The 25,291-nt window shown below is 46.6% G+C and overlaps 1 protein-coding gene across 4 annotated transcripts in view; it reads left to right on the top strand.

Moving 5' to 3' along the window:
• The window catches only part of PROSER1 (proline and serine rich 1), a 209,071-nt gene that overhangs the window by 1,479 nt on the left and 182,301 nt on the right, over nucleotides 1-25,291 (top strand). For 2 of the 4 annotated variants that reach the window (XM_078657239.1, XM_078657237.1), the window contains exon 2: nucleotides 4,995-5,159. The exons of the other annotated variants lie outside the window; for them this stretch is intronic. In XM_078657239.1, coding sequence (XP_078513365.1) covers nucleotides 5,139-5,159 — 21 coding nt within the window. In that variant the 5' untranslated portion in view covers nucleotides 4,995-5,138. The remainder of the gene's footprint in view (nucleotides 1-4,994; nucleotides 5,160-25,291) is intronic. 4 annotated transcript variants of the gene reach the window in all.

Here is a 25,291-nt window from a genome sequence, read left to right as displayed (position 1 = left end):
AACCCGGAGAAGGAGGGGTTGCATCTGAGGACTCTAGGGAGAGCGTTCCACATCCTGGGCGCGTTGCCAGAAAACGATCGGTACTGGGTGGTTTTCTTTTTCAGTTTCGGAGGAATAAGGAGGAGTGAGTTGGAGCTTCTCCGTGTTCTGGATTGACCTGCTCTTACCAGTTTGTTGTTCAGGTAGTTGGGGGCCGGAGAGTGAAGAGTTTTGTGTGTGATGCAGGCCAGCTTTTAAATACACCTCCCTTCTATGGGAAGCCAGTTGAGGGAGTTGAGAGCCGATGTGATGTGATCAAATCTTTTTACTCCAGATATGAGTCCATCGGCCATGTTCAGCACTGCCCTTAGAGGGGCTAGGTGAGCTTTAGGAGTCCCTGTTAGTATGGTGTTCCCGTATTCCATTTTAGAGAGAACTAGGGATTGGACTACTGTCTTGAGGTCATCATGGGGAAGAAAAGGTTTTAATTTCATGAGGTGTTTTAGAGAGAAAAGAGCACTTTTTGCAGAGTTTTTGATGTGGGCCTCCATTGATAAGTTCTTGTCAAGAGTGATGCCTAGAGACTTAACTGAGTCGGATAGGACAAGGGGGCAGTTTAGGGCAACCAGATTCTTGAGCCATTCTTGGATTGGTCGGTGGTAGCTTTTTGGAGAGAATAGGATTAGTTCCGTTTTATCTGGGTTTAGTTTTAAGTGGTTGGCGTTACCAAGTTCGGATCTCGGTTAGAGTGACATTGAGGTGTCGGATGTCGCTGGGTGACTTGATCTTGAAATCGATTTGGGTGTCATCAGTGTAAAGGTGGTAATTCACTCCCGCTTTTTTCAAGATGATTGTGAGGGGCTCCATGAAGAGATTGAAGAGGGACGGGGAGAGGATCGAGCCTTGCGGGACCCCAAGTGTGACTTTTGTTGGCTTCGAGAGACAGGAGTTGATTTTAATTTGTTGCGAGCGGTGTTGTAGGTTTTTATCCCTACTGCATCTGTGCATTCTTATTTGCCGCCTAAAGAATGACACCGCAAAGATAACTGTGTTAGCTTCTTATTCTCCATGTATTCATTTGTTTCTTCTTTAAATACTTTACCACCAACCATGTGAATGATGTAATTCGGTTAGCAAATGAGCAATACTCATACTCCATTTTCTGCCCCTCCCTAGGACATTCAGCAATAATCTAAAAGCTGAGCGTTTGTGGCTAAGTTCCTTAGGTCTCCATTATACAAGTGCTATTAGCGAATGCAACATTATATCCTATTGTCTATTCAATTTTTTTTTTTTAATTCTTAAGTATTAAATCTTACCTATGGGATATGTTTTCTTCCTTTGAACCACCTATGGTGGAACCGGACTTCTTGTTGCTTGTTTCAAATTATAGAACATTGCTCTGAAACCTATAAGGTTGAGGACGCACTTTGAATCAAAACTTGAAAACATTTCTTTGTAAGCAAATTATTAGTATTATAGTATTATAAAGTCATTGGGAGTGCAGCGAGTAATTTTGTTTGATTGGTATGAGTTGGCAGCTAGTAAAACAGGTTTGTCAGTGACCAGTATTCTTGCTTTGTTGATTAGAACCACTTGATCTGTTTATATTAAGCTAACTTTCTTATTGTTGAGAGTTTGGGCGTTCTGTGTAAACAGTCTTGGATTTCTCATTGACTCATTATCTGATGTAATTGGTTTTTATTCAGTGTAGATCTGTTTGCTCAGTGTATTGGGTAGTAAAGCTTTCTTTATGTTGGTTAATGAGAAGAATAGTGTCTGATACTAACAGAGGTCTTAAAAGTGTAACATGTTTGGGTGTGCATGAAGAACTGTTATCGTTTATTTCTTTGTACAGGAAACAATGATTATCTGTTGCCAGACCAATGTTGACATTTCTTTTGAGGATCATCATTTACCAGTTATTTGTCAGACTCGTTATGGATGGTGTGGCCCTATGCTAGACTTAGCCCAGCTCCTATTCTGAAATGCCGTTGTTAAGGACCCCTGACAGCTTCAAGTTTGAAGTCGGCAAGAGCTACTAAATAAGGGGGTGTGGAGTGTACTGGCAGTGGTAAAGGAAGTATTTGCTGAACTCACTCAGTTGAAACAGGGCTACCTTGATATACCAACTAGTTAGATGAACGGCATAGTTTGCTGTCAAACTGGATACCATGGCTTTTTCCGGTATGTATATGTGGATCTTTTTGTGTGAGAAGGGATCTGGAGAGACTAAGTGACATTTACAGTGGGTGTAAAAAAATTACAATCTTGGCTCAGTTTGTCCCAAAGCTGTTTATAGGTCTCGTCTAATAGACTGTGCATATGTTGCGGGACATACAGTGGGCTTACCAAGAACATACAGCGTCTTGGAGCCCGCCTATTGCTTACCATTGGTTGGCTGTCGAGTCCCTCTCATTTGCTTGCTTATTATTCGTGTCAAAGCCAGTGCTTAATTTGCGAAAGAATAAGTGCAGCGCCCAAACCGTAGCTCAGAGGAGCGCAGACAGAGCCATCGAAGGTTGATCGGCCAAATACCAAGGTTGCTTAGTTTTGATTCTACCTAACTCTGCTTTAATACACCGCTAGGCACTCCCTGACTCTTTGTCTCACTCTTTCAGGTTCTTTTTCATCCCTGCTTTCTCCCTTTTTCATTGTCTTTCTATGCCTCATCTTTTCCGCTTTTGTGTTTATCTCTCCGTGGCTCGTGATGAAAGTTTGTTGAGGAAAAATAAGTGCTGGGCCCCAAAATTAAGTGCTGGTTGGCGTGGGCTCCACCTCCAAACAACGGCTCAGATTAAGCACTGGCAACACAGTCTGTTGCCTTCTGCTAGGGCTCTAATTAAGTTTCGGATTATCACTTTGAGGGAGGCAGTAGTGGGATGAGTTCTGGCCTCCGCATCCAGTCCCTGCCCTGACCTTTATGGAAGGAGAGAGGTTAGAAGTGCCACGATTCAGCCCACTGGCTGTACAGAGTGTAAACAATTTTTTTTTGCAAAACAGTTCACATTGATACATAATTTTATGGTTCCCAATCTAAACTACAAATAATGTTTGTATTTACCCATGTTTTTAATATCGTAGGACAAATATATGTTAATATTTTCAATGCACATTGTATTTAACAAAAATTAAAAAAATCAACATATATTGTTTTTAAAATTAAATGTATATATTGAACCACATTCTACCTGCAAAGTTATTAAAGCCAGCCTCAACTGTACAACTATTTCGTTTAAATTTAAGCTGTACTGCATTTTACTTTTTCATTGTTTTGGGATCGAACCCTGGAAGAAGAACCAAAAGGTTGCAATTTAAATATATTTTTCCCTTTTGAAAAACGGTTTAAATGGCTTCGGGCCTTATTACGAGTATGGCAGACATAGGACTGTCGTTCTCGCGGTGGCTGTCTGACCACTGCCTCCACTGCGGGTCCACCTGCCGTATTTTAAGTGTGGAGGTCAGATTGCCGCCTCCGCTGGGATTCAGGTTCCCCCGGTGCTCGCGCAGCAGAAAGGGGCAGGAATATGCTGACACCGAGGAGCATATTCCGAGTTGCATTTCCACTGCCCATTTCATGGCGGTGAGCCCGCAAAGAGGGTGGCAGAGATGCAACTAAGGTGGCCCTAATGGGGCCTCCTGCTGGTTCTGGGCTTAGGGGTGCATTCGGGGCGAGGCACATGTTGTGCCCCACGGAATGCACCCTGTTCCTGCACAGCGTGGCATGCATCATATGGTGCATGCCACACCGTGCAGGAATGTGTTGCAGGTGCTGTCACTACAGCGGTCTGCTGTTAAAGCTCTCCTATGAGCCAAACACGGCTGCCGCCGTGATACTGCCATAGCACTTCCCAACCGCACTAGATTCAACTCCGAATAATGTTTGCGGGCGCACCATGGGCTTTGTGGTCCTCCTGCTAGCGCAGCGATGGCGGGACTGCAGGAGGAACACCAAACTTGTAATAAGTCTCTGGGTGTCTTTTATGATGTGCCCTTTATGAAAATACAAAGTTAATTGGTCTACTTTGTTTGCTATTTCATCTTAAAGTTTTATCATCTCAGCAGGTGTGTGTGTGTGTGGGTCTGCGTATAGATATTTATAACACAGGTTAGAATAAACAAATCCCCTATAAATGATGTTGGTCAGACAAACTGGCGGGGTAAATGTGAAAAACCAAATTTCTAGTAAAGGTCACAGTCTTCCATTTGCACTTGCTTCACAATCAAGTTTTTTTAATCATTGAACATGTGTGCTCAAAAGATGATACACATGAAAGCACACACACGTCGTGCATGCACAAATTGTACCAAACTATCATTGTCAAGACTGCCACAATTGCACGCCCATGCCTTTATGTTGGGAAATATACAAAGGCCTCAAGGTAATTCTATCAAAAGCACATATATGACAACATGCATCAATGGCCCAGCACTGATCATGGTATCTCTCTCCTTTGCTTACCCGCTCTGCGACGGGTGATGGCTTGTCACAGCAGATCACCACAGAGCTGGTTAGTGCCTTAATTAATCCGTGCAGGCCAGGCGAGTGTCCACTACTCACCTTATCATGCCGTGCTGGTTTCCCACCTGCTCCCCGACCCCATAATGTTGCCATATCCACGCAGCTCAGCAGTAAGGGTGGCGATGACATCTAGTGCGGAGCAGCACAATGGTAGGCGGAGTGGTCCGACTGAAGTTGGTGGTGAGTCACCAGCACAGCAACAAGGGCAGAATTATGGTCAACCAGTACATTTCTAGTCAGCAAGGTAGGCAATAGGTGGGCTGCGCACACACTCTTAATTTACTGTGCACGTATGGTGCCTTCGCAGAAAAGTTTGTCCTGCGTCTGTGCTGTCACATCTTGCTTCACCCCAACTCAGCCACAGGAGCCAGGTGGCAGGCCTCAGACACAATTATCCAATCGATATCAGTAAAATTGAGTGAACATTATGGTCTTTGTGACAGGCAGCTGTTCTGAAATCACTAACGTGATTATGCATGTTCATCTTGCCTAGACCACGGTGGGCCATTCTGAAGACATACCAGGCAGGCACTCCAAAGGACAAGTACATTTAGACCGCCATATTCGGGGTCTTTCTGAGACGTGCTAATCAATTGATATCTGTGGGAAAGAAAACGTCTACGGAAGTAAAGACTGGATGAGGAAGACATACGAGGAGGTAATGAATAAGACATTTGGACATAACTAGTGTATTAGAGTTATTGTTGGGGCAATATGTGGGTATAAACAGCCCTGGGAATGAGGGATACGTGATTGAAACAAATTAATTTCATTACTTTTTTATTATTTGGTGATTTGTATGGTGCATAGTATTGCATCATTTAATAGTTCTTCATACCCCTGACGTGTTGCAAAGCGCTTCTGTTTGCACCTGGATCCAGGGTCTCGTTCTGAGTGTATGATTTAAACAGGGTGTTTGTTGGGATTAGGCCTATGCAGATGTTGGATGAAGTGTGTGTGTAGTTTAGAGCATGTTCTAAAGTTTGTACATCATTTCTGCGCATACGCCTGAGATGTCAAAAATGTGAGAATAGACGGAGCTGCATATGTGGATTTCTACACTTTAATTTAGGTCTTATCTATGTTTGTGGCACGCACTACGTGTTTAATGGTCTTCGGGTTTCAAATGGTTGTAAATAATTCTAGCCATCAGTGAATTTCATTAAACCATCCCCCCTAAATCATCTGACTGGACTGAGGCTCCTACCTCACACCCTCCAAATACATCTGAGTATCTATACCTCGGGGGAAAAATTGTGCTTCTACAATCCCCAGTTAATGGGTACCCTACCTCTGCTACATCCGAACTATTTGATCCACATACCATTGTGTTCTTATTTTTTATACTGTCACTATGTATTTTTTATTTACCCCATATGTAACTCGTGTAATTACTGCTGTGCTATCTCTGTAATACGCTCTCATACCCTCGGGTCAAGTTTGCGCTATACAAAACTCTATAAATAAATAAAATAAATACTTTTGTAATAATAATGGCCCCATGGGAGAAAAAACTTCTATAGCCCTCGACTTGTGAAATAAGTGCCGGAGCTCAGCACCGGAAACCATCAGCTCAAATTAATCACTTGCCCCAGCTTGTCAGTCTTGTGTTTGTTTCTCTCATGGAGTATAGCCTCTTTAAAATATTTCTTTTGATTGGCTGTCTTTTATGCTTCCACTGCTTTCTTTACGTGCACTACTTTTTCTTTTGAGTTAAGTACAGTGCATGTGTTTTCCAGCTGTCTCACTCATGTTCTTCTCTCCCTCTGCACTGTTTTTCTTTCTGTCTCACATATACTTCTTTCAGCCCCCCTCCATGTTGTGCTTGCCCCCATGTTCTTCACCTCCTTCCCAGAGGTTGTTTTCTCTCCTATGAGCTTCGTCCTTGCCCATGGACTTTCGCCTTTCTCATTTAGTCCCCCTCCTTTAAATGAAACGTTTTTGCATGCTTTTTACTTCTGTGGTTACTGATCCAAAACGGATCGGTAACTACAAAGAAAAAAAAAGCGACCGTGTCATTTTGTGCACGCACCTACAAAATTATGCGTCCATCTGTGTAAAAAAAAATATATATATATCTTTTACCATGCTGCACAGCATCAGGGATGATGTGCAGAATGACCGAAGCCCTGTGGCAGAGGGCTGAGGACTAACGCGCTGAGCGTTGCAAAGCGCATTTTTAACTTAAGCCTTGCCTGTCTTCCTGCTGCTGAGTGCTAGCAGCTTTAAACTCTACTCTTCCCGCTGACTACGAGCGGTGACCGGCATACTTTGTGTTTTTTTACTTCACTCCCCCACCCCGCCCTCCTGACTCCTCCCACCACGGCGGCATCGCCTATTTAGGCTCCGCCCACTTTCGCCTCGCGTCTGACCAAAGCCCTGTGGCAGAGGGCTGAGGACTAACGCGCTGAGCGTTGCAAAGCGCATTTTTAACTTAAGCCTTGCCTGTCTTCCTGCTGCTGAGTGCTAGCAGCTTTAAACTCTACTCTTCCCGCTGACTACGAGCGGTGACCGGCATACTTTGTGTTTTTTTTACTTCACTCCCCCACCCCGCCCTCCTGACTCCTCCCACCACGGCGTCATCGCCTACTTAGACGGGCCTCATGTGTCGGCGCAGCGGACGAGCGCAGCGGGCGCGACGTGGGCGCGCCGGAGTCGCACCAGAGTCAAGCCCGTCTGCGCCCGTCCGCGCCAGGACGGGCCCAGGGCCTAGGGATGTGGATACTACTATCTCCTACTCGTCCCCCGCCCTCATGCACCTTCGAACTGCCGTTTGCCCCCTATCGTTTGACACCTGGACGTGGATTACTGCACTCGGAATCACGGGTAACCTACCCCCCCACCTGGGTCCGCTCACTCCCCCCACTTCTCTCACTATTCCTGAGTCACAGATCCGCTTACTTTATTTGAACACTCGTTCTCTTGTCAGGCATCAAACTGACATCTTCCATCTACTCATGACTGAAAGGCCTGATGTCCTTTTACTTTCTGAGACCTGGCTTACGGACGACTCCCTCCCGGACATATTGGCAGCGCTACCTCCTGACTACTGCCTGCTCAACACCAACCGCCATGGGGGTCGCCCCGGAGGGGGGGTCGCAGCGGTAATACGAAAGGATATTCAGGTTATCACTCCCACCTCTATGACTCTCCCTGATGTGGATAACCTGGTTTTCAGTCTTGGAACCGAGGTGGGCGCAGTTACCTTTATGGTACTCTACCGCCCCCCCCAGTCCATGCCTTCTTTCCCCGCACTGTTTATTGAACAGCTTGCTAGCATTGCTACTTCGTCCCCACGTATAGTTATCATTGGGGACTTCAACTATTGGTTTCAGCACAGGGACGCCGGTCCCCATGCTTTTGAATTGTTTGAAGGTCTCTCGAGCCTAAACGTCAGCCAATTAGTCACCTCTCCCACTCACAGTGGTGGCCACATACTTGACCACATCTGGGTCCACGGGGTGAAGCCCTCCCACCCGCTCATCACACCTTGTGTGTGGTCGGACCACCGCCTTATTGACACCACCATCTCTGTGGCTGGTCAGATTAGGATTCCCCCGCGGGAGGGTGGCATGGCTCGTAAGTGGAAGGCCGCTGATTCCTCCAAACTGTTAACTCACCTGTCTCACACACGTCCCCCTTCCCTCAATAACCCTGACATTAACGAGCTAGATGGCCAAGTTTCCAGCTGGCTTACATCAGCCAGCGACATCTTCGCCCCACTAGTCAAGTTCCCTCGCTCTCGCCATAACCACTCACATAAATGGTTCACTCCCCATCTTAAAACTCTACAGTTAGAACTTCGCCAATCTGAACGCAGATGGAGAAGAGACTACTGCCCGTCAAGCAGAGATACTTATGTGGCAGCCCGCAAAAAGTATAAATCCGCAATCTCTGCAGCCAAGAAAGCTTATGTCTCTGAGCGCATCCTGTCAGCCCCCTGCAAGTCGAAGGAGATCTTCAGAGTTCTGGACGAATTCACGTCTGATTCCAGAACGCTCCTGTCCCAGGCCCCTACCCAGGAATCTTGCAATGCACTTAGTACTTTTTTTTTACAGAAGATTGTTTTGATTAAGGGCACTATCCCGGTCACTTCATTGGGTGCTGATCCCGTCACTTCCCCTCATAATGCTTCTTCTATTACTCAGCTCCCTCCATTAGATTCCATATCCCTAGCCAACCTGGCTGTCCGCATCAAGTCTGGTTCTCCTGACGACCACTGTCCACCTTCCATACTTCGGGACATCTGCCATTCTTTACCTGACTGCATCCTTCCTTTGCTCAACTCTTCTCTTCTTTCCGGGACGGTACCCAGCTCCTTCAAGGAGGCCGTTCTAGTGCCTCTGTTGAAGAAGCCTGGAGCCGATCCTGCCGTCCCGGCAAACTACCGTCCCATCTCTCTCCTACCCTTTCTCTCAAAAATCCTGGAGGCCCATGTCACTGCCTGCCTCTCGGGGTTCATCGAGAGTTCCACCTTCCTCGAGGCCAACCAGGCCGGCTTCCGTCCTGGTCATTCTACGGAGGCTGTGATCCTGGCTGTCCTGGACACCTTGAGAGATGGAGCTGACAAGGGTACCTCCCAGGCCCTGGTATTATTAGATCTGTCGGCCGCCTTCGACACGGTGGACCATGACATCCTTCTCCACTGTGTCGAACAGGCCGGCATCCAGGGCCTGGCGTTGGCATGGGTGAAATCTTTCCTCACGGGGAGATTCCAGTCTCTTAGCCTAGGTACATTCAGGGCCCCTAGGGAACATCTGCCTTGTGGGGTCCCCCAGGGCTCCTCTCTATCTCTCGTTCTTTTCAATCTTTACCTTCGCCCTCTTCTTTTTTCTTTGAGGCAGTGGGACGTCCGCGTCTTTAATTACGCGGACGACCTACAACTCCTTTTCTCTCTAAATTCTCCCTCTGCTATTCCCACCTTCCAGGCAGTTATGTCCCATATCTTTCAGTGGATGTGTCAGAACCAGCTGAAATTGAACCCAGGAAAGACGGAGCTCCTCCTGCCGGGTAAGAGCGCCGTCTACTGGGGTCCACACTTCTGGCCGACTGAGCTCGGCTCCCCTCCCACCCCGGTAGCCTCGGTGAAAAGCCTCGGGGTCACTATTGACGCTGGGCTCTCTCTCGGGCCGCAGGTGGGGACGGTGGTTTCCTCCTGCATGTTCCAGCTACGCAGGATTAGGAAGGTGGCCTACCTCCTCACTCCCGATGCCCTGCTACAAGTCATCATGGCCCTTGTTCTCTCCCGCCTGGATTTTTCAAATTCCATCTATTATGGTTTGCCCAAATGCTCCATCAACAGGCTGCAAATCATTCAAAACCAGGCGGCGAGACTGGCCTTCGGGATTCCGAAGTGGCAGTCCGCCAAACCCCTCCTTGTCAAACTACATTGGCTCCCTGTCAGCCTAAGGGCCGCCTTTAAGGTTGGCTGTCTTATCTTTAAGTCTCTCTCTGGTTCTTCCCCCGCTTTTCTGAAATCCCTTATTCGACCCTACTGTCCTTCACGTAATCTTAGATCACTTCACCTACATCTTTTGGTGGTCCCCTCCTTCAAACTCTGTAGATCTGGGGGTCGAAGATTCGCCTTCCTCGGCCCCAAACTCTGGAACTCTCTCCCTCTCCCAGTTAGGACCTCCGGCACTCTCATTCAATTTCGCAAATCACTAAAAACCTGGCTCTTCCCACAATCCCGTTAAATTTCCTCTGCTTCCTCAGCACCCTTTCAGCGCCATGATACCCTCGGTGACAGTGCGCTATACAAACATCCCTTAACATAACATAACATAACATAACATAAAACAATTGGCCCAAAGGCGAGAGCCTTTTGCCCAAAGTCGCAACCTATTGGCTTAGCCAATGTTTGTTTCCAGTTTGCTTTTCTGGGTTTTTTAAACCTAGATATGGCACTGTAGAGCTTTCCCTGAGGCATCAGTGAAAGTCTTATGCCAATTTATCAGTATGCTTATTGGAGGTGGAGTTCAAGGCACTGAGGTTGCAGACAAGACTAGTAGGATGAATAAGGACCATGTTTTGGGCTTGGCCAAGGGTGTCCTACCAGAGACAATTAATACAGATTATTTTTACATTGTCACTAAAACAATCCAATAGGTGCTTGCCAGAACCCCCATAAGAGTGGTCATGGGTTACGCAGGGGTTACTGATCTCCAACTGTGGAGGTTGTGGCCCTTTACTACTGATTTCCCGGAGTCTACAATAGATCTTACTCAACTGGGCCAAGTACCCCTTCCACTCTTGATTCTCAGTGGTAGCTGTGGTCGAACAATCAAGGCTCCCTGTTGGGTCAGGGGAATGTAGATACAGGTCATGCTCATAACTCAAAATGCAAACAGTATGAACAATAAATCAATGTACATCCGATACTTGCTTTTATAAGAAAAAGAGTAATATGTTATACACATAAAAAGGAATACTATATTCAGAAGCAACTGGGGTGTGCTGTTGTTATCATCTGGCTCCCTACCGGAGCTCCAACGAAAGTGCAACACCCATAGTGGCTTCTCTGTGATCCTCTGGGACTTCGCTGGATGCAGATCATGGATGCGAGCTTGACCTGCTGGGCACAGCAGTTCTGTCCGGGACGATGACCTGAACCCTAGGCCAAAGTAGTAGCAGCGAACCCCACCCTGGCCCAGCTTCCTGGCACACAGGGTTGCTGTGGTACTTCTGAACAGGGAGCACACTTTCCTTAGGCGATTTCCCATTCTATGGCGGCCCCTCCTAGAACACACGGTCACCAATTTAGGCCGTCACAGATCCTGCACACCTGGCCAAACTCGGCCCACTAGTGACTTCCCCTGATATACTTGGCCGGTGCGGCAGTATGGCTTAATGCTTCCCGGCCCAGCACTTCCGATATGGCTGAGAACAATGTGGCCATTTCCCAACATACAAGGGTTGCAGAGCTGATATTCCACATGGGCGAAGGCCCGATTGTGCACAGCCTCACACCTCACTCAGGGAATCCTCGTGCAGGGCTCCTAACTGGGCCTTGCACCCTCCAACGATCTCCTCTCCCTCACAGGGTACCCCAGCAGGGAGACCAGCAGACTTTCCCACCAGTCCTGGTCACAGGCAGAAGTCTTGCAGAGCTTCCCCTTCTTACACAGCCTGCTTAGCAGATAACAAATATTTGGGGTCTCAATCTCCCCTTCTTATAGGCGTTTTCCAAACACCAAATGTGATTTGATGTCTGAGTCTTTGAAGTTCTATGTTGGGGTTCACTTCTTTTGAAGTGGGTACTTCTCCTTTTCATCTTCCTTCATGAAAGATGTCTTTCACAGCAGGCATGATTCCGAAGCTGATTGTCCACAACACAATTCATAAGAGTGACCAGACTTCACAATGTCAGCCACAGTTATATGTGGATCAAAAGGTTAATACCAGACCCCCTGCCTACTCTATCTGATTCTCTTATCAGCCCCATGTCCCTTGCTGTGATGTGTCGAGTCCCCTTCCCTGTGATATATCACAGAATAAAGAGCAGTCTTTTGAGATGGAAAGGGAGTCTCTTCCTTTACCCCTAGTTTGTGTTCCTTCTCAGCTCACAGGAAGTTGCCACATAGGTCCTAGAATTGTGCCAGTTTGTCCTGTGGGGCGTACATCGTTTTTCCAAAGGCCACTATCTCACTCATATTGTCCATCCAGGTATGCAGGGTTGGGGGCCCTTGTTGTTTTCCACAGTCGGAGAATACCCACCTTTGCCACCTCTAGGGTGGTAGATAGCCATCTGTGTTCATGTGAGAGGGGAGGGGTGCTAAGTCAGTTGTGTCATGCAGCAGGGCCAAGCGGGCTGATAGGGTTCCCCTCAAATAAGAAGTTCGCTGGACCATGAGCCAGATATGTTGCCAGTACTGTTGCAGGGTCGGGTAATCCCATTGCAGGTGGACTATGACTACTGGTTCTAGGTCACAGCACTAGCATTTCAGGTGGCGGCTCAGATTAGCTTTATGTAATCTGTAGAGAAACCAATGCCAACAGTGGTCAGCTTTAAATAACTCAATTTCTGGCAGACTTCACATAGTCCTGTGTCATGTTTGGACATCAGGGTGTCCCAGTCTTCCACTGTTTACTGGGAGTGTAAGCGTTGTGCCCACCATGTACATAAGGTTCCAGAGAGGGGTCGGGAGAAGACGTGGTCACTCATAGTGGTGTATAGACGTGGTTCCTCTAAACTTTTTCCAAGTAAGTAGAGACTGAAGAATTGGAGAATGGGGCAATGGTGAGGCCGCCTTTCGCAGGATGTAGGTTGGGCATGGGTGAATTGGACATGGCGCCCCAGTTATGAGGGGGTAAGTTGGGCGAACTGCGAAGATCTGCAAAGGGTTTGTGGGAATCGTCATAGAGCTTATCATGAAGGTGATTAATCTTACAAACCTTCCAGGTGGAGCAGGTAGGTGTCCCTCCGCACCCCCCCCCCCCTTCAGAAGGCTATAGTCATAGACTTTGCCGTTTTCGGAAGTCCTTCTTAGTTTAGTCTTCTAGTGAGATCAGGTTATCCTGTACCATGTTGTCGAGTCCTCGGTTAATGAAAATCCATAGGTAATTCAACTTCAGGCTCTTCCAATTGAAAGGTAATATGCCTAACTTGTGTGCATAGTGTATGGGTCATTGGTAGTGCTACACATTAGGACCAATTGATGCTGTAGCCAGAGAGGGTGGCAGGCTAATTGATGAGCCCCTTTAGCGTGCGTGCTAAGGGCAGGGGACAGCCGTGTGATCAGGATATTTTCTGAGACTTGTATGTTCCCCCTTCACAATGGGGGTCCTAGACATACAGTCTTACCCTCGAATTGGTATGGCTTAGGGTTAAAGGGAAATCAAGAATTATAATGGGTAGAGGGGATACCTGCCAAGTTTCCCTGTGAATAGGGACATAAGTTGAAAGAAAACCTCCACAGGAGGCTGAAGGCCGAGTTCCCTGACTGGGGTGGTAAATTAGGGGTCCATGCGGTCCATCACATGGAAGAGGTAGCTCTACTCTACTCAGTTAAATGCCTTTTCGGCATCATGCAAGAGTAGGACTTGCTCATCAGCATCACTCTGCACCTTCCACTTCAGATGTAGTAGGGTGTGGAGGTGACTGGCAGATGTCCGTCCTGGTGCAAACTCCACTTGGGATGGGTGGACGAGAGTGGTGATATATTTACCCAACCTATTTGCCAGTACCTTCACAGAAATTTTGACATCACTGTTGATTAGTGAGATAGGTCTATAGCTGGGGCAGGCAAGTGGATTTCAAGGTCTGGTTGATCCTAGCTCTGTTGAAAGAGTCCGGGACAAATCCTTGTTGCAAGGCTTCTCCGAAGGCTGTTGTTAGCATTGAAACTATCAATGGTTTGGTGGTTTTATAGAATTCTGCAACGAATCTGTCTTCTCCAAGAGATTTACAGGTTGCATGAAGTCAGTGAACACCGCTACCTCATTTTACGTGATGGTAAGATCCAATAAGTTGCATTGCATCTCTTTCAGTTGCAGGACTGGCTGTTTATTCACAAAATCATTCTCCATTCCTTACGTACCCTGTTCCTCAGGTATAGAATGCAGAATAATAAGCTTGGAGTTCCGTCAGAATGTCATGGAGGTTGGACAGTAAGTCAGAGCATGCATTACGAAAGGAAGAGATTGTTCTGCAGCATCCTCCCTGCCTTTTCACCCCTCTTGTAGTGTTGTTAGAACAGCCAGAAAAGGAACTTCTCAGCTTGCGCTGTAAGTAGTGTGTTCATGTTGTATTTTGCCTGGGTCAGGGTGGTGAGAGTGGACTGTGTTGGGTCTTTGGGCGTAAATCTCTGTGAGTGAGAGGATAAGGGCCTGTGTGCATGTTTATTAGAGCGTTGAGCTTCCCATTTGGCTAGGGTATAGTCTCTCTCATGTCATCTTATAGGCATGTGTTGCCCACCCATCACAGGGTCCATGTCAAGATGACTGAGCCAGCATTGGCGTCTAAGAAACATCAGAGATAGGAGCAAAGGCGCTGCTTATCTTTAGGGTCCCTATAACAGGCTTTGTTCATTGACCACATGCCATGGGGTGGCTTAATCACTCAGTGATCAAACTCAGACTTGATCTCAATTAGGTCGTGGTCAGAGTCCTCACCTAGGAAAATAGAGGAAGATCCCAAATGCCACTCAAAGGTGGGTGCAAGCAGAAAATAGTCTTTTTTACGCATACCTTTGGGACAGAAGCAACATATATATATACTCTCTTACCCCGGGATGCAGCAAGAGCCAGGGATCCTGGAGTGCATGATCTTGAATCATGTCACTTAGGGTGCATCTATCCCTATCCTTTCTGGGTCGGGTTTTCCAGAGTGGTCGCTAGTGACATTCCAGTCTCCACCCATGAGCTCTGTAGTGCTGCAAAAGAGGCGAAGGATTCGCATTGGGCAAGCTAGGAATCCAGTCTTCTCTCCCACTGGGGGTGTATATCGATCTCACTATAAAATATGTGACTTTGAGCTTGAGTTGTACAAAGACATAACTTCCACCCCAATTCATGTCTTCAGTACTTTTGCAGGCCGTGACTTTTGAATGAGTGCTGCTACCCATCTCTTTCTATGGCTTAAGGGTGAAGTCATCCTTAACTGTATGGAAGTTTGTGTTATTCATATGGCACACTTTCCCGTCCCACTTCCTACGCACCTTTTAGCCCTCATCGGCAGTCAGGTTTGTCTACTGCAGGAGGGCTATATCCGTATGAGTAGCCTTCAAAAACAGAGATTCTTTTTCCAATGGATGTAATACATGAGGCCCTAATGTTGCTGGACCATACTGACAACAAAGGTGGTCCACCAGGTGTTGCCATGGCGTGATTGGGTGCGTGTGTCCCCCATGAAGGGGAGGATATGGTGAATAACCAAGGCCGCCCTCAGTGGTATCTGTTCCCTCAATTTAGAGACTGAGGATCATGCAGACTTATAACCAGCTGTGGGCTTGAGTAAGTTGAGGGGAATGTGTGTGAAGGAGATCACGTACCGGTAGACCACTGTAATGACCAAAGTGAGTGAGCCAAAAGGACACAGGTCAAAAGGGTATCGCATAGACTGCCCAAGTTTGGGCTCTCGGAGAGGGTAGTTCCTGTTGTAATCACTTGTGGGTAGTTCCTAGGGATATGGGGGAATCGGGAATAACTTAATACCGCAACTAGGAGAGAAACTGGGGGAGTATGGAGAGAACAATAAGACTAATGTTCTCAGTGCACCTAATCTGTGACTTGGAGGTTCAGGAATGTGGCCCTACCAGTGGAGTCACAGGGACCACACCCAAGAGTACTTTGAAGGCACATGAGGGGCCAGGGTAACTTCTGACAGAAGCCCACGACAGAGTCATGGTAGGCACAATATACTGTCCAATAACAAAGTACAGAAAAGTACAATTTATATAGGTGGGTCTGAATTCCAATAGGAGCTGTTGAGGCAGTTCATGAGTGCCGATCCAGGCATTCACCCGGGTAGTGTATCGTAATGGTTTAAGTTGTTAGAGGGTATGTGAAAACCTCTCCCAAGACTGGAGTAGGAGCGACCAGGAGGGCAGTCCATGGAACAGCTGCAGTGTTCAGGTTTTTTGCTGCGATTGGGATTTGTCTTACGCTTCCGAGGGTTTCCATCACCCATGCTTAATGCCCTGAGACCACTTTTGGATGTTAGTGGCCAGACATGTTTCTTGATCAGGCGCATCCTCCAGAACAGAAACGGGTGCAGGTAGGATATGCATTGAGTGTTGGGATGGAGGCGCATTTTCTATGAAACCACCTTCCAGGGTGTCAGTCGTTCCATGTCATCCTTTTCAGTAGTGGTTTCATTAAGTGTGAGTATCCACAGTCCCCGGCTCGAGCAGGCAGTATCTGAGGTCTTGCTTCCGCAGCTGGGATATGAGCACCAGAAATTGTCTCTTCAATTCGTTAATTTCAGCGCAGAAGTCGGCAGAGAGATGAATCGGGCTGTTATGAAAATTGAATGTCTTGCTACAAAAGGTATGCAGTTTGTGGCGAGAACTGGACAGACGAGGGAAAGGAGAGGACTAGTCGGTGTTAAGTTAAGGTCCAAAGGGGGGGCAAAACCAGTTACTGGTGTTGCAGTTGATATGTGTTTTCTGTAGCCCTTTGAACGTATCAGAGAGTTTAATGTCTTTGGTGATATCCGTGAGCGCACGCACTGTGCAGGAACCACAGGGGTAGTGTCCTGTAACTGGGTGAAGTCTCAGTACTGCGGTCGAGTATGTCTTTTTCTTTGCTCGTTTAAAGGCAAATCTCGGTGGAGGTAGTCATTGCACCGGTTTGTAGGATGCACCAGTGTTTTCTTGCATCTGTCATTGAAGGGATCTGACAAATAGTCAGAGGGAAGGTAAGAGGAAGATAGATTTTTAGGAATTGAGGCCCTCACACACCCAGTTGGGTGTCATTCTTCATCATAGGGCGTTCTCCTCATCAGATCAGTGCTGCAATACCTGACGGGCTCCCTATGAGGGGCTCTTTTTTAGAGATCTTTTGTTCCCAATGCCATAGAGTGCAGGCTGGTATGGGGCCTTGTGGATTAGATGAATATGGGAAGTGTGGTTGCAAGATGGGGGTGAGAACAGATAAAATGGGATGCAATGGTACTCTAGAATACATTTTAATCAGCGAGTTCACTAATCTCAATTAAAAACGATAGTGGCACACTGCCAATGTAATCTTCAGGAGTGGCTCAAGTCTCGAGGTCAACATGTTTCTTGCCTGGGCTCTCACCTGATCAAAGGGCAATTCATCAGGACCAAAGAAGTGAAATAAACTATCTACACAATGGTTGGTTGTCTAAGTTAGTATCCAGGGTAAACCGAACACAAATAACTCAACAGTGAGGTACCTGGTTGTTATGGACTGACAGAAGCATATGGTTCAGTTCATTAGGCAAATTTATAAAAACAGGTTAAAAAGACTTCTAAGAAAGCGACATGCAGAAATGAACTATAATACTACTGTTAGTAAAAAGTGAAAAACGCAGTGACCAGAAAGAAGCACGTGGTAAATGAGTGATACATCTCAGGGCAGAGGTACGCAGGCTGGCAGAGCAACCACTGTGGTAGCAGAAAAAGTATGTCACTCACCCAGCTTGGGTGGGTCACCTGCAGCATCGAATACTGGTGGCGGTACCACTGAGAATTACCTAGAGTTCTGGCATGCAGCACATGGAACGGAAAATGATGCCAAAGTTAAGGTCAAGTGTTGAAGTGCAGGCTGAGCCCTAAAGTAGGGAAGCTCCCCTGTAGTAAAACAAACTCGAAGTACTCCTGCCTACGTTGCTGCTAGTACGCTGGTCGACCTACCCTCGCTCCGCTAGATCGGGACAGAGAGGCGGGGGACTGGAGTATAATACCCGCATCGGACTGAGAAGCGTGAGAAGCAGAGGCGGGGCAAACAGCTTCCCCGTAAAGGTGTGGTTTACGTCAAAATGATGTGTCATAGCAAGAGAAGTTGCCATGGGTGCCATGTTGGAACATGAAGAAGTAAAATTAAAACACCCTGATTGGGTTCTGTACTTTGGTGTAGACTCCGTGGAGTATAATATTCGGATCAAGCGGGCAATGACCATTAATATATGGTAAACCGTGGGAATACACAAGTTTGCAATGCTAGTGTCGGGTTGTGTTGACGCGTCAAAAAGCAAGAATCTGTGATGGGTGCCATATTGTATCAGGAGAATTCAAGGTAACCCTGAAGAGTAGGTTCTATGCTAGGCATTTACTGGGAACACAGTACATAATACAGGGGGCAATGACCATTATTATGTTCTACAATTAAAATTCAAGTCATGGCACCTGCTTTGTGCTGGGCGCTTCACTGGGAGTTGTGTAAGGGGCCTTCCAGGGATGAATTGGATGCCTGAAAAGACTGTCACTGTGCACCCAGATGGTATGGGGTATCTACACTTATGGCAGGTCAAGGCTCAATGTGTCTATTGATGGAGTGGTACATACAGGGGGTTCACTGGTTATTCCATTAAGGAATAGGTGCCGATGCCCAAGAGAGGGGTTTATCTGTTAAGTTCACTACAAGGGATTTCCTCATTTAAACCCTGTTTATCAGTGGAAAGTCGGTATGTCCAGTTTTTCTCTCTTCTGAAGAGGGCATTCTTACTCATTTGAAGATGTGCCTCGATTACTGTCCATCGCAGGTTATCTGGTGTGTGTCTCTTCTGATCGAAGTGAGTGCAAATCTTGGTATTCATTGAATGGGCAATTTTTATTGGCCACTTCAATAAGCTGCCAATCCTCTTGATGCTGAAGTCAACCTCACTCCATTTAGTTTGGTAAGTTTGTGCAGAGTGGAACATGAAATTTAACTTCAAACATTGTGAGCCATGTTAAATTATCAGAAATTCAGTGTTCTCTATTACCTAGTGCTGTAGTTCTTCCATTTGACTTGGGTGGACCCCCACTTAATCATTACTTAATCATTACTGGAACACGGGGACCCTACTGAATCAATATACACAAATCTATAAAAAAAAGAAAGTACATTTTAATTGGAAGGCTGGAACGTTTCTAAATTCAATTGAGGCCACTCATCGTCCATTCTATATTCTGTTTGAAGCACTTGTGTTGCTCCCACTAATCAATCTGAGGATACTATCATCATTTTTAGCCTCCAATTTTAATTCCTTCACATTTACAGAAAGTTAAACATTTTTCAGTTTTATAGTTTACTGTTTTATTTATATATGCTTCATTAATCTGATAATATCATTTAATATTCATAGCAGTCGTGGACATCCTGAGTGTGGTTTGTGAACCCCCGGACCAGAGGTTAAGAACCTCTGGTCTATTATGTAAGTAGAAAACATAGTGTAAATTAATTTTGCTCAGTTTTTGGCCCGGTGCAATATTCTTTGTAATATCAATAGAGGTTTATAACTAAGACCTAAGAGAGTTTATATGATAATATATCTGATGTTTAAAACGCTATCTTGTAGGCTTGTTTACTTTGTTTAGATCAGTCATTGTATTTTTTTTTGTTGCTGTATTTATTAGCAGCTAGCAACAGATAAACAATCTGCGACATTCCATACTGCAGGACACCTGAAAAGTGAACACATTTACTAAGTAGGCACTTATTACAGAACAAGACAGTGGGCCATATCAATGAAATTTATGAAATATGCTCTATATTTCGTAAACTGATATTCATACATTTTAACTATGTGTGTTTTGGGCATTGGCGGCAGATCTTCTACAATGTCTTTGTCTAGTGAATGGTACAAAAGGGGGTGGTGATGGACGGAGCATCTTAACCAATCAAACACTCACACCCAGTCAAAAGATCTGGGTTTGATCCATCACCGTTCTTTAGTCCACTCTGCCACCCCAGTTCAGACATGGCTATATGCAAATCAGTCTGACCCTGTGCCTCATGGGAACAGTCCAGCTCGAATTGCCAAGCCATGCCTAAGAAATTGGTATAAGCCATCCACACATCCAAGGTTTTACCTGAACCTTTCTGTAGTGGGATCAATGACTTGTGCCGTCTTATATTACTTGTTTACCTGTTTGTAAATTGATATGTTTCTGTATATTATTGTTATCCTAGTATGTTATTGATTACTATACTGCTCCCATTATCTTGTTCATTCCTGTTGCCCCTACCCCTGTCTCTGTGAAGCGCTCTGATATCTGTAAGGATCTTGTTCGCGCTATATAAAACTTTGAATAAATAAATAAATAAATGCCTTCCCTGGACCGTAAACAAGCTTCCGAGGACCGGTTTCTGGCATTACAGCCGTCTTCAGCCCGGCTTGCTTGAATCCAGTGGCCATCTCTGAACTGGGGTGGCAGAGTGGGCTAAAGAACAGTGATGGATTAAACCCAGATCTTTTGACTGGGTGTGAGTGTTTGATTGATTCAGATGCTCCGTCCATCACCACCCCCTTTTGTACCGCTTTGTCTAGTGAATAGCATTTTGTGGGTCCCTCGTGGTTCCCTCGGCAGACGAAGAGTGTCCTGGTAGTTTGGGAGGGGTCGAGTTTCGGCGGAGGAGAAATGAAGTGAAAGGATCCCAGATGTTGCGGGGCCTGGATTTTGGTGGCATCAGTTCCTACACTGCAGATAATTGCCTATTACAGTACACTAGGTTGGTGAGCCAAGTTTGGGTCATTGGAGCTTACGACCTGCCCCAATGGATCGCTACTCTTGGTCATGAGGTGCATAATTGTGACCGATCTGCACAAATTCTGCGGCACGTCTCTGACATAGCCGAGCAGCCCAATGATCGTGGAAGGAGATATTTGCGCACCAGTAATGTCTCCTAGTATATGAAAACCTCAGACCAAAAGGCAGCAACCCTAGGGCAATACAAGGCTAAGTGCATGAAATCGGAGTTGGATGCTTGACATCGTTGACCATGGGAATCTGGAATTAGTCCCACACGTGATAACTGTAATGGTGTGCAATAAAAGCAATGTAGATATTTAAAGTGTATGTGGCGGAGCTGGTAATTGGGGGACAGTAGTTCAAGTTGATTGCAGCAGAAACCCACTGGGTGTCGGTCAAGGGGGTGTCAAGATCAGAGTTTAAGGCTGCTCGAGCCCTCGCCGTCTATTCTGGAGCAGCCTGTTGTGTATGAATGTACAGGCACATGATCAACTTAGTTTGGGAGGTTGTAGTGTAAACGTATTCTAGCACAGTGAGCGTCTGCGGAGGAGCGGGAAAAGTGGGGTGGATCACACGGCAGGTGACCTGTAGCTGGAAAAACAATAGGGTATCAAGTAGTGCAGGGGCAGATGTGGCAGTAGCCGCGGGGGCAATAGGAAGTGATCATCAGGGTATAGATCTGCAAAAGAAATAGTATCTAATCTACTTGCTCGTCCCATCGCGCCTCTATCTTGTAATGGCTGTAATAAGGGATGGTTAGCTGTAGGAGCAGACAGGGCATATAAAGGTCAGGTATTAGCTTGTTTTCGAGTCCGATCTATGCCCAGCGGACACATTCTATGGTGTCATTTGCAGGCCAAGGTGATTTGTACGGGAGGAATATAGCGGTGGTAAGCAGACAAGGAGAAGTTCTATCTAGTTCCATTGCCACATATGACTGAAAAGAAGTAGGATGGACCCAGTAGTATAGGTATTGGGCTTGGGCACATAGTAAATATAGTTGCATGTCTGGGGCTCCCATCCTCCCCAGCGATTGTGGCAGCCTGAGGAATTCATAAGTAGCTCAGGGTTGTCGACCAGCCCATATCAAGGAAATCAGGTTGAACCATAAGCGTTTAAAGAAGCTAACCGTGAGGAGGACTGGAATATTTATGAACAAGTAAAGGAATGTAAGGAACGCGATCCTCTTAGCCAGGACGATGCGGCCCACCAGGGATAGAGGCAATCTGGTCCAATCCATGGTCCGATCTTCCAGCTAGTCATTGGCTTGCACCATAGTTGGCTCGCCACAACTCCTCGGGATCCCTGTTAATCCAAATTTCCAAGTATTTAAGTGGGCCTGTGGTCCATGTCCGTGAATAATCTCTGGAGAAGGGTATGGTGCTGTCTGTCAAGGGAAAAATGATTGATTTGGCCTAGTTCACCTGTATGCCAGAGTAGCCGCCAAATCTCACTACTTTGCATATTAGTGGAGCTAGATTGGACTGGGCGTCAGTCATGTAAAGGGTAATATACTCTGCATAAAGCGATATTATAAGGCAGCGGGATGAGAAATCTAAGCCTCAGTCTGCGTGGTGTTGGCAAAAGCGTGTTGCGAGAGGCTTCATAGCAATGCAAACAACAGGGCTGAAAGTGGGCACCCCTGCCTTGTGCCGCGTGTGACTGGGAAAGGCTTAGCAATGAGACCATTAAGTTATACCTGAGCGACAGGTTGGATTTGTGCAAGAAATCTGGTGTCTAGTCCCAACCTTTGTAGCAGTGGGAAAAGGAACAACCACTCCAACGAATCAAACACCTTTGTGGCGTCCAGTAGGGCCGTCGCGGCTGTGACTTGTGGGTTTAGGTAATGCATTACTGCGAAAAGGGTCAAGAGGTTATGGGACGTCGATCTCCCTGGAATAAAACCAGCTTGATCAGGTCTCACCATCACGGGTAATAATACTAGCAGTCTGTTTGCCAACACTTTAGCAAAGATCTTATTATCAGTGTTGATAAGGTATAGAGAGCGATAGGAGTCGCAAAGGTCTGCTTGTTTATCAGGTTTAAGAAGTGTAGTTATGACAGCTTCTCTCAGGGATGGCAGGAGAGAACCTGTATTTAGGGTGTCATGATACAAATCGAGAAGTTTGGAGGCTAGGATCTCAGAATATTCTTTGTAGAAAGCTGTGGTTAGCCCATTGAGGCTAGGAGCTTTGTCTACTGGTAGTCCTGAGATTACTTGAGTTATTCCTTCTATGGCGATGGGGGATGTTAGACCTGGCACTTCTTAGAGTGTTTCCCCCTGTCTTTTTCATTTTTGACCTCCCTGTTTCAACTCTGTTGTAGCTGGTTTTCGGTCTCTGCGCACTTTCTCACTGCTGTTCATTGTTAAAGTGCAAGTGCTTTTATTGTAAATTGTATTCTGGATTGGTGTTTCCATGATTGGCATATTTGATTTACTGGTAAGTCCCTAGTAAAGTGCACTGAGAGTGCCAGGGCCTGTAAATCACATGCTGCTAGTGGGCTTGCAGCACTGAATGTGCCACCTGCATGAGCAGCCCTTCAGAGTGTCCTCCGAGCTGCCACTGCAGTGTCTGCGTGCAATTTTTACTGCTATGTTGACTTGGCAAGTACACCCACTTGCCAAGCCCTAACCTTCCCTTTTATTACATGTGAGTTAACCCTAAGGTAGACCTACGGTACCCGTGGGCAGGGTGCAGTGTATTTGAAAGGTAGGGCATGTGGTATGTGTGACATGTCCTGATAGTGAATTACTGCCAATTTTGTTTTTCACTGTTGCATGGCTACCTGTTCCCATATCATAGAATGGGTAGTTTGTTTATAACCTCTTATAAACATAACTTCCCCGAACCGGGTACTCAGTTTTTCACCAATGAAAGGCTGTCTGTCCCGTAGGATAGAATGGGAAGTTCTGGGTACCGTTTTACAAGTATATCTTCCCAATGGGACAATATGGAGAAATGGAGTTTAGTATGCCTGAACTCAGAATGTAGAAATGCATCTTTTAGTAGAGATGAATTTCTATGTTCTATGTTTGAAAATGCCACTTTTATAAATTAGTTATTTTCTTGCTTAGCCATCCTGTATGCCTCTATGGATTGACAGTCTGGCTTTGGAGTGACAAGGGCTGGGGATGTGCATTCTCTTCATACAGCCACTGGGCGGGTCGAGGTGCGTCCTGCCCTTACTGGAGGAGTCCGGGCTGAGCTAAATAGACCTGGGCTGCACTTAGAGTCGCGGGAGGAGATTTTCTTGCACCTGAATAGGCCTGATCTGCCTTGGACAATGCTGTCTCCACTTCCTGCCAGGAAGCTGGGCCAGAGAGGACCAAACTGGTTTAGACTGAGCACAGAAACTCTCTGCCAAAAGAACAAAGAGAAACCGAGTATAAATATTGGGGCCCAGACCTCAGAACTTTAGAACTCGCTTGGATCAAGGAACCTGCCAAGAAGAAAAGCTGGAAGAACTGCCAGGAGGTGTACTGCCTCTTTGCTGTGTTGTTGCTTTGCCAGGTTGACCTGCAGTTGTTGCTGCTGCCTTGGACAGTGAAAGAGCTGGACTGAACTTTCTTCACTTGTTGCTGTGTATCTCGAAGGGCTTGAAATAGAGCTTGCCTCCTGTTCACGAAGTCCCAGGGACAACAAAGACTTCACTTACCTCTGGGTAACACCTCTGTAACCATGAGTTTCAGTTGCCACAGAGGGGGAAAGCAGCCGACACGACCACAGACACTGCTACTGGCTCTGTGTTCTGAAGGCACCGCAGAAGGAACCCACTTCGCACCGCAACAATGGTCTCACCGACGACAGCCGCCACCGAGCCACTGCTTGCACCGTGACCTGTGGACACCGCACTCGCTTCAATCCGCTGCCCTGGTGTCACCAATGACAACGATGCATGCTGACCTCGACAACATTGACTGTACAGTGGTTTGGGGGCACTGCCCCATCCCACACCCCAGCCTGGGCCGACCGACACCAGCGTCCATCAACCAGCACTGCCGCTTGCACCAGTGCCTGTCCTCACTGCAACGAGCATCACCCGCTTCGCACCGCAGCCCTTGTCTCACCGACGCCGCTGGACGACCGTCACCGAGCTGCTGCTTGTAGCGCGACTTGAGGGCACCGCACCTCTACACTTCACATCGCAACCGCGACGATTGGCGCAACTGGCCCGAACTGACACGGTCGGCCGGAACCGTTAAATTCTGTTTTCAGCACCGTGGTAGCCCCGGACGGAGCTACTGGCTTTAAGGAACTGCCTTTTAAAGTCATTCTTGCAAAGTGCATATTTTTGATTTCTGTATGTTGGTCTTTTATCATTTTAGTCTTGTTTGCATAGATAAATATTGGTTATTTTTCTAAAACTGGTGTGGTGTCCTTTTGGAGTGTTTTCACTGTGTTACAGTATGTTATGTGCAAATGCTTTACACACTGCCTCTGAGATAAGCCTGACTGCTCGTGCCAAGCTACCAAGGGGATGAGAAGGGGTTATTTCAGTAGTGTATCCCCTTATCCTGACAAGGGAGAAGGGTCCCTACTTGAATAGGGTAACAACCTGCCAACTAGAGACCCCTATTTCTAACAGGGGAACCTAAAAATTCTCGGTGGGCAGCAGACAGTCAAATCATTTGGACGATGTCCAGGTATGT

The sequence above is a fragment of the Lissotriton helveticus genome, chromosome 8, assembly GCF_964261635.1.
Source record: "Lissotriton helveticus chromosome 8, aLisHel1.1, whole genome shotgun sequence".
Classification (NCBI taxonomy): domain Eukaryota; kingdom Metazoa; phylum Chordata; class Amphibia; order Caudata; family Salamandridae; genus Lissotriton; species Lissotriton helveticus.
This window is presented reverse-complemented; position numbering and strand designations above follow the sequence as displayed.